Source organism: Myiozetetes cayanensis, unplaced genomic scaffold (assembly GCF_022539395.1).
Source record: "Myiozetetes cayanensis isolate MyiCay16 unplaced genomic scaffold, myiCay2020 scf26, whole genome shotgun sequence".
Taxonomy (NCBI): Eukaryota; Metazoa; Chordata; class Aves; order Passeriformes; family Tyrannidae; genus Myiozetetes; species Myiozetetes cayanensis.
This window is the reverse complement of record NW_026087477.1, coordinates 5,010,247-5,022,508: the sequence shown is the minus strand read 5'-3', so window position 1 is coordinate 5,022,508 and position 12,262 is coordinate 5,010,247. Positions and strand designations below refer to the sequence as shown.

The following is a 12,262-nucleotide window of genomic DNA, read 5'->3' as shown; positions in this document are numbered from 1 at the left end:
GGGGTGTCCCCGCTGAGGAGGGAAGTGCTGGGGGGGCTCCTGGAGGGCGGTGAGGGCCCTGGGAGGGGAGGGGTGGGGATGGGGAAGGGACACCCTGTGCCATGGGGGGTGGGGAAGGGTCTCCCTGTGCCTTGGGGGGCTTGGGAAGGGTCCCCCAGTGTCCTGGTTCCCGGGTGGGGGGGCTGGGGAAGGGCCTCCCTGCACCCCACTCCTGACATTTCAGTCTGGGGTCCCTTTGACTCAGGGTCCCCCAGGGACAGTTTGGTCCCCAAATAGGGGATCACCCGATCCCCTCGCTCGTGTTTGGAGAGAAATCCAAGGATTTTGCTCTCTGCAAACTCCCTGACAGGAGAGGGGAGCTGGGGGGGTTTCAGGCTCTGCTCCAGGGAACAGGGACAGGAGGAGAGGGAATAGCCTCAGGCTGTGCCAGGGGAGGCTCAGGTTGAAAATCAGGAGGAATTTCCTCATGGAAAGGGTGCTCAGGCATTGGAAGGGGCTGCCCAGGGAGCTTTGGAGTACCCACCCCTGGAGTGTCCAAGGAACGCCTGGATGTGGCACTCAGTGCTCTGGGGGACAAGGTGGGGATGGGGCACAGCTTGGACTGGATGATCCTGGAGGGCTTTTCCAGCCTCCATTTCTCCGTGATTCCGTGGGATTGGATCTGGGCCTTCATCAGAGAAACCCAAAGGACACCTCCCTCCTCATCCTCCTCATCCCACAGCAGCCTCTGCTTGAAGCTGAACTTGCAAATCCCAGGTTTTCCTGTTGGATCCAAGCCCCTGGAGCTGCCAGAGTCTGGAGGGGCACTGTGGACCAGCCTGGATGCCTCCCAACATTCCCTCCACTGGGACACGATCCCACAGGGAACATGAGGCCCAAAACTGCTCCGTGGCATCGTTAACCCATTAGCATTAATCATGTATTAAAAAACCCTTTTTAACAATAATTATATGTATATTTAATGTATAATAGTATAATATTTATAATACATTGCAGCCTGCAGCTTCCTCAGGAGGGTCACGATGCTCTGAGGGACAGGGGGGGGTTGTTGAGGTGTCCTGGGCAGGGCCAGGAGTTGGGCTGGATGATCCTTTTAGGACGCTCTCAGCACAATAATTAAACAGAAAGGCAATTAACAGTTTCACAGGCAGACCAAAATGTTAATTATGTTCCCCAGTTTTCCTTTCCAGGCTGGCAAAAGCCAGGGCTGGTGCTAAAAATCTGAGGGGATTGCTATGGAAACCCCAGTTGCTGATAACTCATCCTGTCACACCAGGAGAGCCAAATCCAGCCTGGGTGCAGCTCCACCCCTGTCCTGCCCATCCCTGCCTGCCAAAGACAGGCTGGGAACGTGCTGGGAATTTGGGAGCTGCCACTGGGGTGGTGTTGGGGCAGTGGCTTGGATTAAGACTGAGAGGTTGGGAATGTGCAGCCTGGAGAAGAGAAGGGTCTGGAGACACCTCAGAGCCCCTTCCAGCACCTAAAAGGGCTCCAGGAGATCTGGAGAGGGACTGGGGACAAGGGATGGAGGGGCAGGACACAGGGAATCGCCTCCCACTGGCAGAGGGCAGGGTTGGGTGGATATTGGGAAGGAATTCCCGGCTGTGAGGATGGGGAGGGCTTGGCACAGGTTGCCCAGGAACACTGACGGTGCGGAGCTGGAGAATCACGTCCCCCTCTCTGGAGCTCTCCGGGGGTGTCACGGCCCCCCCATCCCGGGGCTCCTCCCGGTCCTCCCCTCCGGCAGGGGGCGCCAAAGCACCGGCGCCCCCGTTATCGCCGTCCCGTGCGGCGCGTGCGCACTGCGGGGACCCTGCGGGGCCAGGGCGGGACCCGCTGCCGGTTGCCGGTGCCGGTGCTGACAGCGGGCTCAGCCCTATCGCCCCTCCCTGTGAGGACCCCCGGGGCTCGCCTGCCGCTCGGGTGTCACCCGCGCCGAGAGCTTTACCGGGATTTTCCCCCGCTGCGGCCCGGCGGGGCAGAGCGGCCATTACCGCTCGCTGTTTTCGGTACAGCGGCGCGGGTGTAGCCCCGGTGACAACCCGCGCGTTCCCGGTGTGGCGGATCAACCCTCCCCTCCCGTCCTTCCCCCCTCACCGTCCCCTCACCCCACCAAACCATAGAGTCGGGCGGGCAGAGCGGCCCCGGCGCGCAGGCGCCTCGCGCGGGCTCCGCCCCCCGCCCTATAAGAGGGGGGCCGGCTGACGTCAGCGCTCTCTTCCGCCCGCTCTGCGCTCGCCAGCGAGACAGGGCCGAGCCGCCGCCATTGCCGCGCCCCCCCCGCCCCGCAGCATCCGCCGCCATCCGCCAACATGGTGAGCCCCCGCCGCTCATCTCCGCCGCCGCCGCCACCGGCGGCCCCCGCAGCGCCCGCACCGCCGCGGATGGCGGGCTCGCCGCGCCTGCGCCGCCCGATGCGGCCTGTGCGGCCTCCCGCGGTGGGGGGGAGAGGGGGATGTCGTGAGGGGGCAGTGGGGACGCGAAGAAGCGGGGGGGACGTGTCACCTCTTTCCCCGGGGGGAGGCGGCGGGGCTGAGGGCGGCGGTAGCGGCCGCGCCGATGTGGCGGAGCGGAGCGGGGCCGGGGCGCTGCGGTGCGGGCGCTGCCTTATGTAACGCTGCGGGCCGGGCTGGCACCGCCGCCGTCACCGGCACCACCCCCCCGGCGCGCTCGGAGGGCAGCTTTGTCCCCCGGGTTCAGTTTAATGGGGGGGTTTGTCCCTCCTGGTTCGCTTTGGGATGAGGGGTTGCCCCCGCTCGGGTTCGGTTTGGGGTGACAGGTTGCCCCATGGGTTCGGTTTTGAGGGAGTTTTGCCCACTCGGGTGAGAAGTTACCCCCTCATTCGGTTTTAGGGTCGTTTTACCCCCAGATTTAGGGTGACAGCTGGCTCCCTGGGTTCGGTTTTAAGCGGGATTTAACCCCCTGTATTCGGTTTAGGATGAGGGGCTGCCCCTTGGGTTCAGTTTTGAAGGGGGTTTTGCCCCCACCCCGGGCTCGAATTTGGGGCTGTTTTCCTTCCAGGCTTCGGGGGACAGGTTGCCCCCTGTGTTTTATTTTGAGGGGTTTTTACTCCACCAGGCTCTGTTTTGAGTAAGTTCTGGTTTTAAAGGGGTTTTGGTTTCAAAGGGGTTTTTTTCCTCCTGGGCTCAATTTTGAGGGGGTTTTGCCCCCAGGTTCAGTTTTGTTGGGGGTTTTGCCCCCAAGAGCTGCTGACACCTCAGGTTTTTGGACCCTGAGGCCCAGAGGGGTCAGTGCTGCAGCCCCACTGCAGCGGGTCACGCTGTCACCCAGGCATCGCCAGCGTCACCGCCACCATGGGAAGCGTTTGGGGTGGAGATTGGAATTCCATGGAATTTGGAATTCCGTTGGAATAAACCTAAAAATACCTCTCTCCGCCCCTTCAAGGTGAACTTCACAGTAGACCAGATACGGGCCATCATGGACAAGAAGGCCAACATCAGGAACATGTCCGTGATCGCCCACGTGGACCACGGCAAGTCCACGCTGACGGACTCGCTGGTGTGCAAGGCCGGGATCATCGCGTCGGCCCGCGCCGGCGAGACCCGCTTCACCGACACCCGCAAGGACGAGCAGGAGCGCTGCATCACCATCAAATCCACGTGAGCGCCCTCCCTGAGCCCTCCTCGGGGTCCTCCCTGAGCTCAGATTCCCCCAGGGTTTGAGGTGGGAGGAGGTGGCGTTGGTTGAGGAGCTCGGTGCGCCCTCAGGAGGGTCTTCAGCGAGATGACAAACGTTGATTAACTCCTGGGTGGTCCTTGAGGAATCCCTGAAGTGGAGACTCTTGGTGGCTTTGTCGCTATGGCAGGTGTTGGTTGGCTTCTGGTCAATCATTAAACAGTTTCTGGGAGATAAATGTGCAGCAGGAGCTTCACCCTCCCATTTTAGCCTCAGGATTGTGGGATGTCTTGTGGATGTGGAGTGGAGAGTCTTGGGAGCATCTCTGGTGGCTTTGTCGCCATGACAAAGTGAGGTGACAAGTGTTGGTTGGCTTCTGGTCCATCACTGAGTTCCTGGGAGGTAAATGTGCACCAGGAGCTTCAGCCTTCCATTTTAGCCCCAGGATTGTTGGATGTCCCATGGATGTGGAGTGGAGAGTCTTGGGAGCATCTCTGGTGGCTTTGTCACCACAGAGGGTTTGAGGACCGTGAGGGACCTGAAAAGGGATGGAGAGGGTGGTTGGGACTGGTGTGAAAAGCCTGAACTCTTTATTAAAGAAGTGGAATCCTTTTTGGGTGCTTGAAACTGCAGGGATTCATGGAGGAGGTTGGGATTCATGGAGGAGGTTGGGATTCATGGAGGAGGTTGGGATTCATGGAGGAGGTTATGACTTAGGAAGGGCAGATTTTTTAGCCTGTGCTCCGGTTCTCTCCCACACCAACCTCCCAGGAACAAACTTCAGGGAATCCTTAAAGCCAGACAGAATCGTTTAGGTTGGAAAAGACCTCAAGGTCATCCACTCCAACCTTTGACCACCTTGCCAACTAGACCAGAGAGCACCGAGTGCCACGTCCAGTCGTGGCAGGTGTTGGTGTGGGATAAAACGTTCCTCAGGGTTAGGGAGGAATAAGAGATAATAATTTTAACAGTTATTCCTTTCTTTCAGAGCTATTTCCCTATTCTATGAGCTCTCTGAGAACGACCTGGCCTTCATCAAGCAAAGCAAGGATGGCTCTGGCTTCTTGATCAACCTGATCGACTCCCCCGGGCACGTGGACTTCTCCTCGGAGGTCACGGCGGCTCTGCGCGTCACCGACGGCGCCCTGGTCGTGGTGGATTGCGTCTCTGGTAAGCTTTGCCGCCTGCCTGTGCAGCTGGAACGTGTTTTGGGAGCGTTTTGGGACAGGGATAACTCGTTGCCTGCGCTTGGCAGGCGTGTGTGTGCAGACAGAGACCGTGCTGCGTCAGGCCATCGCCGAGAGGATCAAGCCCGTGCTGATGATGAACAAGATGGACCGGGCGCTGCTGGAGCTGCAGCTGGAGCCAGAGGAGCTGTACCAGACCTTCCAGCGCATCGTGGAGAACGTCAACGTCATCATCTCCACCTATGGAGAGGGAGAGAGCGGCCCCATGGGAAATATCATGGTGAGTGGGTTTGGAGTGAGGCACCCTGGGGAGAGGGAGCAGTCTCCTCATCAGGGATTCTTTTCTCGTGTGGAGGAGTGAGAGTGAGATATCAAAAGGTGCCTCAGCTCCCCAGGTTTGTGGTGGCTTGGGGCTCTTGTTGGCTTCCCTCCAAAATCTGTTCAAGGCCTGAGCAAATAAAGGATGTAAATAAATGAAGGGATTGTTCCCAGAGAGGTTGTGGCTGCTCCGTCCCTGGAAGTGTTCAAGGGCAGGTTAGACAGGGCTTGGAGCAACCTGGGATAGTGGAAGGTGTCCCTGCCCATGGCAGGGGGTTGGAACTGGATGGGCTTTAAGGTCCCTCCCAACCCATCCTGTGATTCCATGATTTCCTGTCCTCACAAAGAGTGATGTTGTTTTGCCCCCATCACCTCTGGGGTGGTGGGTGATGGAGGATCCTCCACAGCCTCTCTCCCCTGGCTGGCTCCTGGAATGGAAAGCCAGGAGGTGTTTCCCAGCTCCTGGTGGGTTCCTGGGAAGGGAGCAGGGCTGTTGGATGGAGATCCTGAGGAAAAGCTTGTGCTTCACTGCCACTGGATTCCTGGAGCAGGGCTGTTGGCCACAAGTTCTGGGGAGAAGCTTGTGCTTTGCTCCTGCGTGCTGGAGTTGTTCCTGCTTTCCTGATCCTCCTGGGAAGGATGGGAATCTTTCCTGCACAGGAACTAAGCTGTCTGAGTACAGACCTGGCTGGAGTGAGAGAAACCCAGTGTAGCTCTGTACTGCAGAGCTGTCCCTGTGACAGAACCGCCTCAGTGTCCTGAGGCTCCATCTTCACACTGGAATGTTGTTTGGGATGGAAGTGGCTGATCCTCTAACCCAGCTCTGCTGTTCCCTCTCAGATTGATCCCGTGCTGGGCACCGTGGGCTTTGGCTCGGGCCTGCACGGCTGGGCCTTCACCCTCAAGCAGTTCGCAGAGATGTACGTGGCAAAGTTTGCTGCCAAGGGAGATGCCCAGCTGAGCCCCTCTGAGCGTGCCAAGAAAGTAGAGGACATGATGAAGAAGCTGTGGGGAGACAGGTGAGGTGGAATTGCGACTGGAATTCTGTGTGGCTGCAGCCTGGCACTGCAGAACGTGGGGAAGGAGGGAGGGTGTGGTTGTGCCTGATTTAACAGGAGTTAATTGTGTTTTGGTGAGGGCTAAAAGCCTTAATGAGTGGGGAGGGCACAAAGGTGGCACTTCCTCAGCGTGCCTTGAGCAGGCAGAACAAGCCACGTGTCTGGAGCTGAGCTGAGCTTTGAGATTTGCCTGATTTCATTGCCTCTACAGATACTTTGATCCTGCTACTGGCAAATTCAGCAAATCTGCCACCAGCCCTGATGGAAAGAAACTGCCCAGGACCTTCTGCCAACTCATCCTTGACCCCATCTTCAAGGTGAGCTCCTCAAGGTCCCACCGTGGCTAATGCTTCCCACTCTCCCCCTTTTCCTGTGCGTGCGTGATGATGGAAAATTTCTTCACTTTGACCTGACTTGTTTGATTGAAGAAATTTCACTGTCTGACACATCTTGCTGCTCTGGGGGAGGGGGCAGGTTGGCTGAGTCCCCTTGGAGGGAGGCTGGGGGTGTGAGCACAGGGAATTCCCTGCAGAAACTCTGCTCCAAACTGGGTCACGGCGACGCTCCAAGGGCTGCTGCTGTCGTTGCAGGTTTTCGATGCAATCATGAATTTTAAGAAGGAAGAAGCTGCAAAACTGATTGAGAAGCTGGACATCAAGCTGGACAGCGAGGACAAGGACAAGGAGGGCAAACCCCTCCTGAAGGTGAGCCCTGAGTTTTGGGGAGGAGACGAGTTGTGCTGCTCCAGCTGTGCCAGCTTAAAGCTGTTTGGGTGGGAAGGTGGGAGGTGGGGGAGCAAGAGGAGGTGAACTGCAGGTTGTGAAGGCTCTGACTGGGTCTTGGTGCCCTGCCCAGGCGGTGATGAGGCGGTGGCTGCCTGCTGGAGATGCCCTGCTGCAGATGATCACCATCCACCTGCCTTCCCCCGTCACAGCCCAGAAGTACCGCTGTGAGCTGCTCTACGAGGGCCCCCCCGACGATGAGGCTGCCATAGGTAGGATGAGCTGCTGCTTAGAGCTCCCAGAGGCCTGGAACCAGCTTGTTCTCCATGTCTGGAATTCTGGAGGCTGGAGGTTTTCTTGCATAGATCAAACAGGCTTAGTGGCTCACAGCTCTGCTCTGGAGGACTGAGCTGGCTGAGGACGTGGAGAAGTAGCCAGAGGCTCCAGCTGAGCCTGGATTTGTTGAAAACTTCTCTTGGTGATCTTTCATGGAATCCTAGAATGGTTGGGTTGGAAGGGACCTTGAAGGTCATCCAGTCCCACCCTCTGCCCCGGGCAAGGGACCCTTTCCACTATCCCAGGTTTCTCCTACCTGGCCTTGGACACTTCAAGGGATGGAGCAGCCATAGCTTTGCTGAGCAACCTGTGGCAGGGCCTCCCCACCCTCCCAGGGAGGAATTCCTTCCCAATATCCCATCTATCCTTGCCTCTCTGGCAGTGAGAAGCTATTCCCTCTTCTCCTCTGGTTTGGCCAGTGCTCTGGACAGAGCCCAGCAGACAGGGACAGTAGGGGGTGAAGGTCTCCTGTTGGGATTTGGGGTTGTGGGGTCACAGGGTGTGATGCCATTTACATCAACAACTGTGGGCTAAGCTGGTCTCTCCCCTCTTCCTCCCAGGCATTAAGAACTGTGACCCCAAAGGCCCCCTGATGATGTACATCTCTAAAATGGTGCCAACCTCTGACAAAGGACGTTTCTACGCTTTTGGCCGTGTCTTCTCTGGTCTCGTCTCAACTGGCTTGAAAGTCAGAATCATGGGACCAAACTACACGCCTGGCAAGAAGGAGGATCTGTACCTGAAGCCAATTCAAAGGTTGGTCCTGGCCTGGGGGGGTGCTCTGAGCTTCAGGTTGGGTGTTCTGGTGCTGCTTTGGGTCACTTCTCATCTCTGAGGTGCTTCATTATGGACTTCCAAGGATCTGCTGAACTCTGGGGAGCTGCTGGTGGGATCTTCCTGCCCTTTCCAACCTGCCTTAAACCACCTCTCCCTCTGGGCAGGACCATTCTCATGATGGGCCGCTACGTGGAGCCCATCGAGGACGTGCCTTGCGGCAACATCGTGGGGCTGGTGGGTGTGGACCAGTTCCTGGTGAAGACTGGAACCATCACCACCTTCGAGCACGCCCACAACATGAGGGTCATGAAGTTCAGCGTCAGCCCCGTCGTGCGCGTGGCCGTGGAGGCCAAGAACCCGGCCGACCTGCCCAAGCTGGTGGAGGGGCTGAAGAGACTGGCCAAGTCTGACCCCATGGTGCAGGTGAGTGTCCAGGAGGTCCTGCTGCCCCCACAGGAATTTCACAGGATGTTCCGAGTCGGAAGGGACCCACAAGGGTCAGAGTCCAGCTGATCCATACAGGGATTAAAGCCACAACCTTGGTGTTGCAACCACTGTGCTCTAATCAGCTGAGCTCATCTCCAGTCCTGAGTGCACTGGGAGTCCTGATCTGTCCTGGGTGCACTGGGAGTCCTGATCTCCTGTCCTGAGGTCCTAATCTCCAGTCCTGGGTGCACTGGCAGAGCTGTCAGGGAGCTCTTGTGTTGGTTGTTGGTCCCAGCCCTACCAAAGTGCTGCATTGCCCCTTGGTGCTGTGCCACCCCTAGATCAGTGGAAGGAGCATCTAAAACCCAAAAAGCAGAGATGAGTGTTGCCTGTGGTGCAGTTTGAAGCCTCACCTGCTGTTTGTGGTCCTTGCAGTGCATCATTGAGGAGTCTGGGGAGCACATCATCGCTGGCGCCGGCGAGCTGCACCTGGAGATCTGCCTGAAGGACCTGGAGGAGGACCACGCCTGCATCCCCATTAAGGTAGGGAGCGCTCAGTGGGCTCGGGGTGGGTGTCGCTGAGCTACCCTCGGGTGTCTCACAGCCGCTCTCTGCTCCCTCAGAAATCGGATCCTGTCGTGTCCTACCGCGAGACGGTGAGCGAGGAGTCCAACGTGATGTGCCTTTCCAAGTCCCCCAACAAACACAACAGGCTGTACATGAAGGCCCGGCCCTTCCCCGACGGCCTGGCCGAGGACATCGACAAGGGCGAGGTGTCGGCCCGGCAGGAGCTGAAGCAGCGGGCGCGGTACCTGGCCGAGAAGTACGAGTGGGACGTCACCGAGGCCAGGAAAATCTGGTGCTTTGGGCCCGACGGCACCGGCCCCAACATCCTCACCGACATCACCAAGGGGGTGCAGTACCTCAACGAGATCAAGGACAGCGTGGTGGCCGGGTTCCAGTGGGCCACCAAGGAGGTGAGGGCCGGGTGGCGTCGGTGGGTCCTGCACAGCCTCGAGTGGAAATAGTCACATGGCAAAGAAATTTGATTGAGTGAAGGTGTAGCAGTTGAGGCACACTAAAAGTTTTCTCCCACCACCGTGAAGAAATGCAGTGTGGCAGCACTGACTTCCCATTTTAAATGGTTATTTTGCAAAATGTAACACCTGGGACAAGAATTGTCCAGGTGATTACACAACTGGCATCAGAAGGAAAGGAAGGGAGTTCTGAGGGCCAGATCCCTGTTGAGGCTTATATGATGTTTTTAAAATAATTTATAATTCATGTAATTATTTATAATAATTATTTTTTAAGGATTAGACAGGAGAGGACTCAGAGATAAGTTGGCAGGTAGACTGGAAACATTGACAGAAGGGATTAATTTTCCTGTATAATTTTTAAAGTTAATTTCAGTTCAAAGAAGATCCCAAGCCAGCAACTCTTGTCACATTACTGGGACAAAAAAATCCCTGTTTTCCTTGGGCAGATACTTGGAGTTTCAGCACCATAAACATGTGAGCTCTTCTGGCTTGATCCTCAGAGCTGGTCTCTGAGGATGCTGCTGAAAGTGGCTTCAGGCACATCTGAGGAGCCACAGTGGTGGGACCAACTGGTCCTTTACAGAATCCTTAGGCTGGGAAATGCCAACAAAATCCAAAAGTCCAACTTTTGAAGGCTTGAAGGTCCATCCCTCAGCATAGAGTTTGAGTGGCCAGGTGGCTCCTTGGTGGGCTTCCTGCTTTGGGAGCTGCTTCCCCGGAGCCAAAGGCCTGGAACCTTCTGTCTGGGGGTACCAACTGTGCCCTGAGCTGCTGATTTACCCCTGCCTTTGCCTTCCCAGGGGGTGCTGTGCGAGGAGAACATGCGGGGGGTGCGTTTCGACGTGCACGATGTGACCCTGCACGCCGACGCCATCCACCGCGGCGGCGGCCAGATCATCCCCACGGCCCGGCGCTGCCTCTACGCCTGCGTGCTCACCGCCCAGCCCCGCCTCATGGAGCCCATCTACCTGGTGGAGATCCAGGTGAGGAGCCTCTGTCACCCACAGCAGGAGGGAGGGAGCTCCCTGCTTCCTGTGAAATCCCAGAGCCATCAGGGCTCCAACAGAGTCCGGGTGTGATGGACTCAGTTGTGTCTCCTCAGAGCAGTTCCCCTCTCCCCCTTCCTTTTACACATCCCAGGAGTCCCACATTTCCACTTGCTCACTCTTCCCAGTGTGAAAACTGCTGGGTTAAATAGAACTGAGGGTCGAGGGGGAACACAAAGTGAGGAGGGAGTTTAAGGTCCTGACTCTCTTCTCTCATGCAGTGCCCAGAGCAGGTGGTTGGTGGCATCTACGGAGTGTTGAACAGGAAGCGTGGCCACGTGTTTGAGGAGACCCAGGTGGCCGGGACCCCCATGTTTGTGGTCAAGGCCTACCTGCCTGTCAACGAGTCCTTTGGTGAGTGTGCCAGTCCTGGAGCCTGGAGCCAGCCTTGGGAGTCTAAGCCTCCCCTCCCTTGGTGCAACTTCAGGCAGTTTCTTCCTGTTCCTGGGAGAAAAGACCAAGGTTGCAGAACATTATGGGTTGGAAAGGACCTTTAAGGTCATCTCATCCCACTCCCTGCCATAGGCCCTGGACACTTCCAGGGATGGGGCAGCCACAGCTTCTCTGGGCATCCTGGGCCAGTATCTCATCAATCACCCAGAGAGGGAAGAATTTCTTCCCAGTATCCCATCTAACCCTGCCCTCTGGCAGTGGGGAGCCATTGCCCCTTGACCTGTCACTCCATCCCTTTTCCGAAGTCCCTCTCCAGCTCTCTTGGAGCCCCTGTAGACACTGGAAGGTGCTCAAACCCCCCTTCTCTCCATCCCCACCTCTTTTTGCAGCTGTATTTGGCATCTCATGTGGTTTTCAGGATCTACTCTGAGTTCCTCTGGTGACCCAGGGCGTGGGTTTTACTGGCGGTGACATCAAACCCCCACCACTCCTCTCCCACCTCACATCTCCTCTCCTTCCTCCCAGGTTTCACAGCAGATTTGAGGTCCAACACAGGGGGCCAGGCCTTCCCCCAGTGTGTGTTTGACCACTGGCAGATCCTGCCTGGGGACCCCTTCGACAGCGCCAGCCGACCCTGCCAGGTGGTGGCTGAGACCCGCAAGCGCAAAGGGCTGAAGGAAGGCATCCCTGCCCTCGACAACTTCCTGGACAAACTCTAATTACACTCATGGAACTCTGGGAGAACGGGGAAAACTAATTAATTAGCGTTGCCACCCGTTGCTGAGGGGGGTAGAGACGCCCGTGAGCACCATCTTGTTAATTAATAGCGATTCGAGACTTCAAATGAGGAAAAAAAAAAGAGAGAGGAAAAAAAAAAGCCTTATAGGTTTCTGTGTTGCACATGACTCATCTTTGCCATTGTAACTAAAACATCTCCACTAGATTTGCCCAATTCTGTATTTATTTGACTCGAGAAAGAAATCAAAAAAAAAAAAACCAACCGCTGCAGAATGGCCGCTTGAAAATGAGGAGATAAAGGGTGGGGGAAGAAGGAGGGGGGGTTGTGAGGATGCCTTACCTGCAGCGCTGACTGTCCGTCGTGCCCATTGCCGCCTGTATTAGTGCCACTGGAATTAATAAAATTGGATAATGGTGATGAAAATCGTGGGGGTTTTGGGTTGTTTGTGGTGCCCTCTGCTGGGGTGGAGGGGTTGTTGCTCACCTTCCCCACCACCCGGGACACCATCGCAGGGGGAACTGGAGGATTGACAAGCATAATAATGCCTCAACTAAATCTTGGGAGAAACTGAGCTTAAACATTGT

The 12,262-nt window shown here is 56.8% G+C and overlaps 1 protein-coding gene and 1 non-coding gene across 2 annotated transcripts; both read left to right on the top strand.

Moving 5' to 3' along the window:
* The first annotated feature begins 2,166 nt into the window (after positions 1 to 2,166).
* Positions 2,167 to 12,101, top strand: EEF2 (eukaryotic translation elongation factor 2). The gene is made up of 15 exons (XM_050321096.1): positions 2,167 to 2,315; positions 3,406 to 3,620; positions 4,625 to 4,806; positions 4,892 to 5,103; positions 5,982 to 6,160; positions 6,411 to 6,516; positions 6,790 to 6,903; positions 7,055 to 7,193; positions 7,818 to 8,013; positions 8,199 to 8,457; positions 8,896 to 9,003; positions 9,084 to 9,437; positions 10,301 to 10,483; positions 10,768 to 10,900; positions 11,465 to 12,101. The coding sequence occupies exons 1-15, from the start codon at positions 2,313 to 2,315 to the stop codon at positions 11,656 to 11,658; spliced, it is 2,577 nt and encodes an 858-aa protein (XP_050177053.1). The 5' UTR covers positions 2,167 to 2,312; the 3' UTR covers positions 11,659 to 12,101.
* Positions 6,577 to 6,645, top strand: LOC126643278 (small nucleolar RNA SNORD37). Its single transcript, XR_007629700.1, has one exon. It is a non-coding gene; the product is annotated as a small nucleolar RNA SNORD37 (small nucleolar RNA).
* Positions 12,102 to 12,262: the final 161 nt, after the last annotated feature.

Coding starts and splice junctions, on each gene's coding strand:
- EEF2 (XM_050321096.1), top strand. Junction 5,104..5,981: donor GCCCCATGGGAAATATCATG/GTGAGTGGGTTT, acceptor GTTCCCTCTCAG/ATTGATCCCGTGCTGGGCAC. Junction 9,438..10,300: donor TCCAGTGGGCCACCAAGGAG/GTGAGGGCCGGG, acceptor TTGCCTTCCCAG/GGGGTGCTGTGCGAGGAGAA.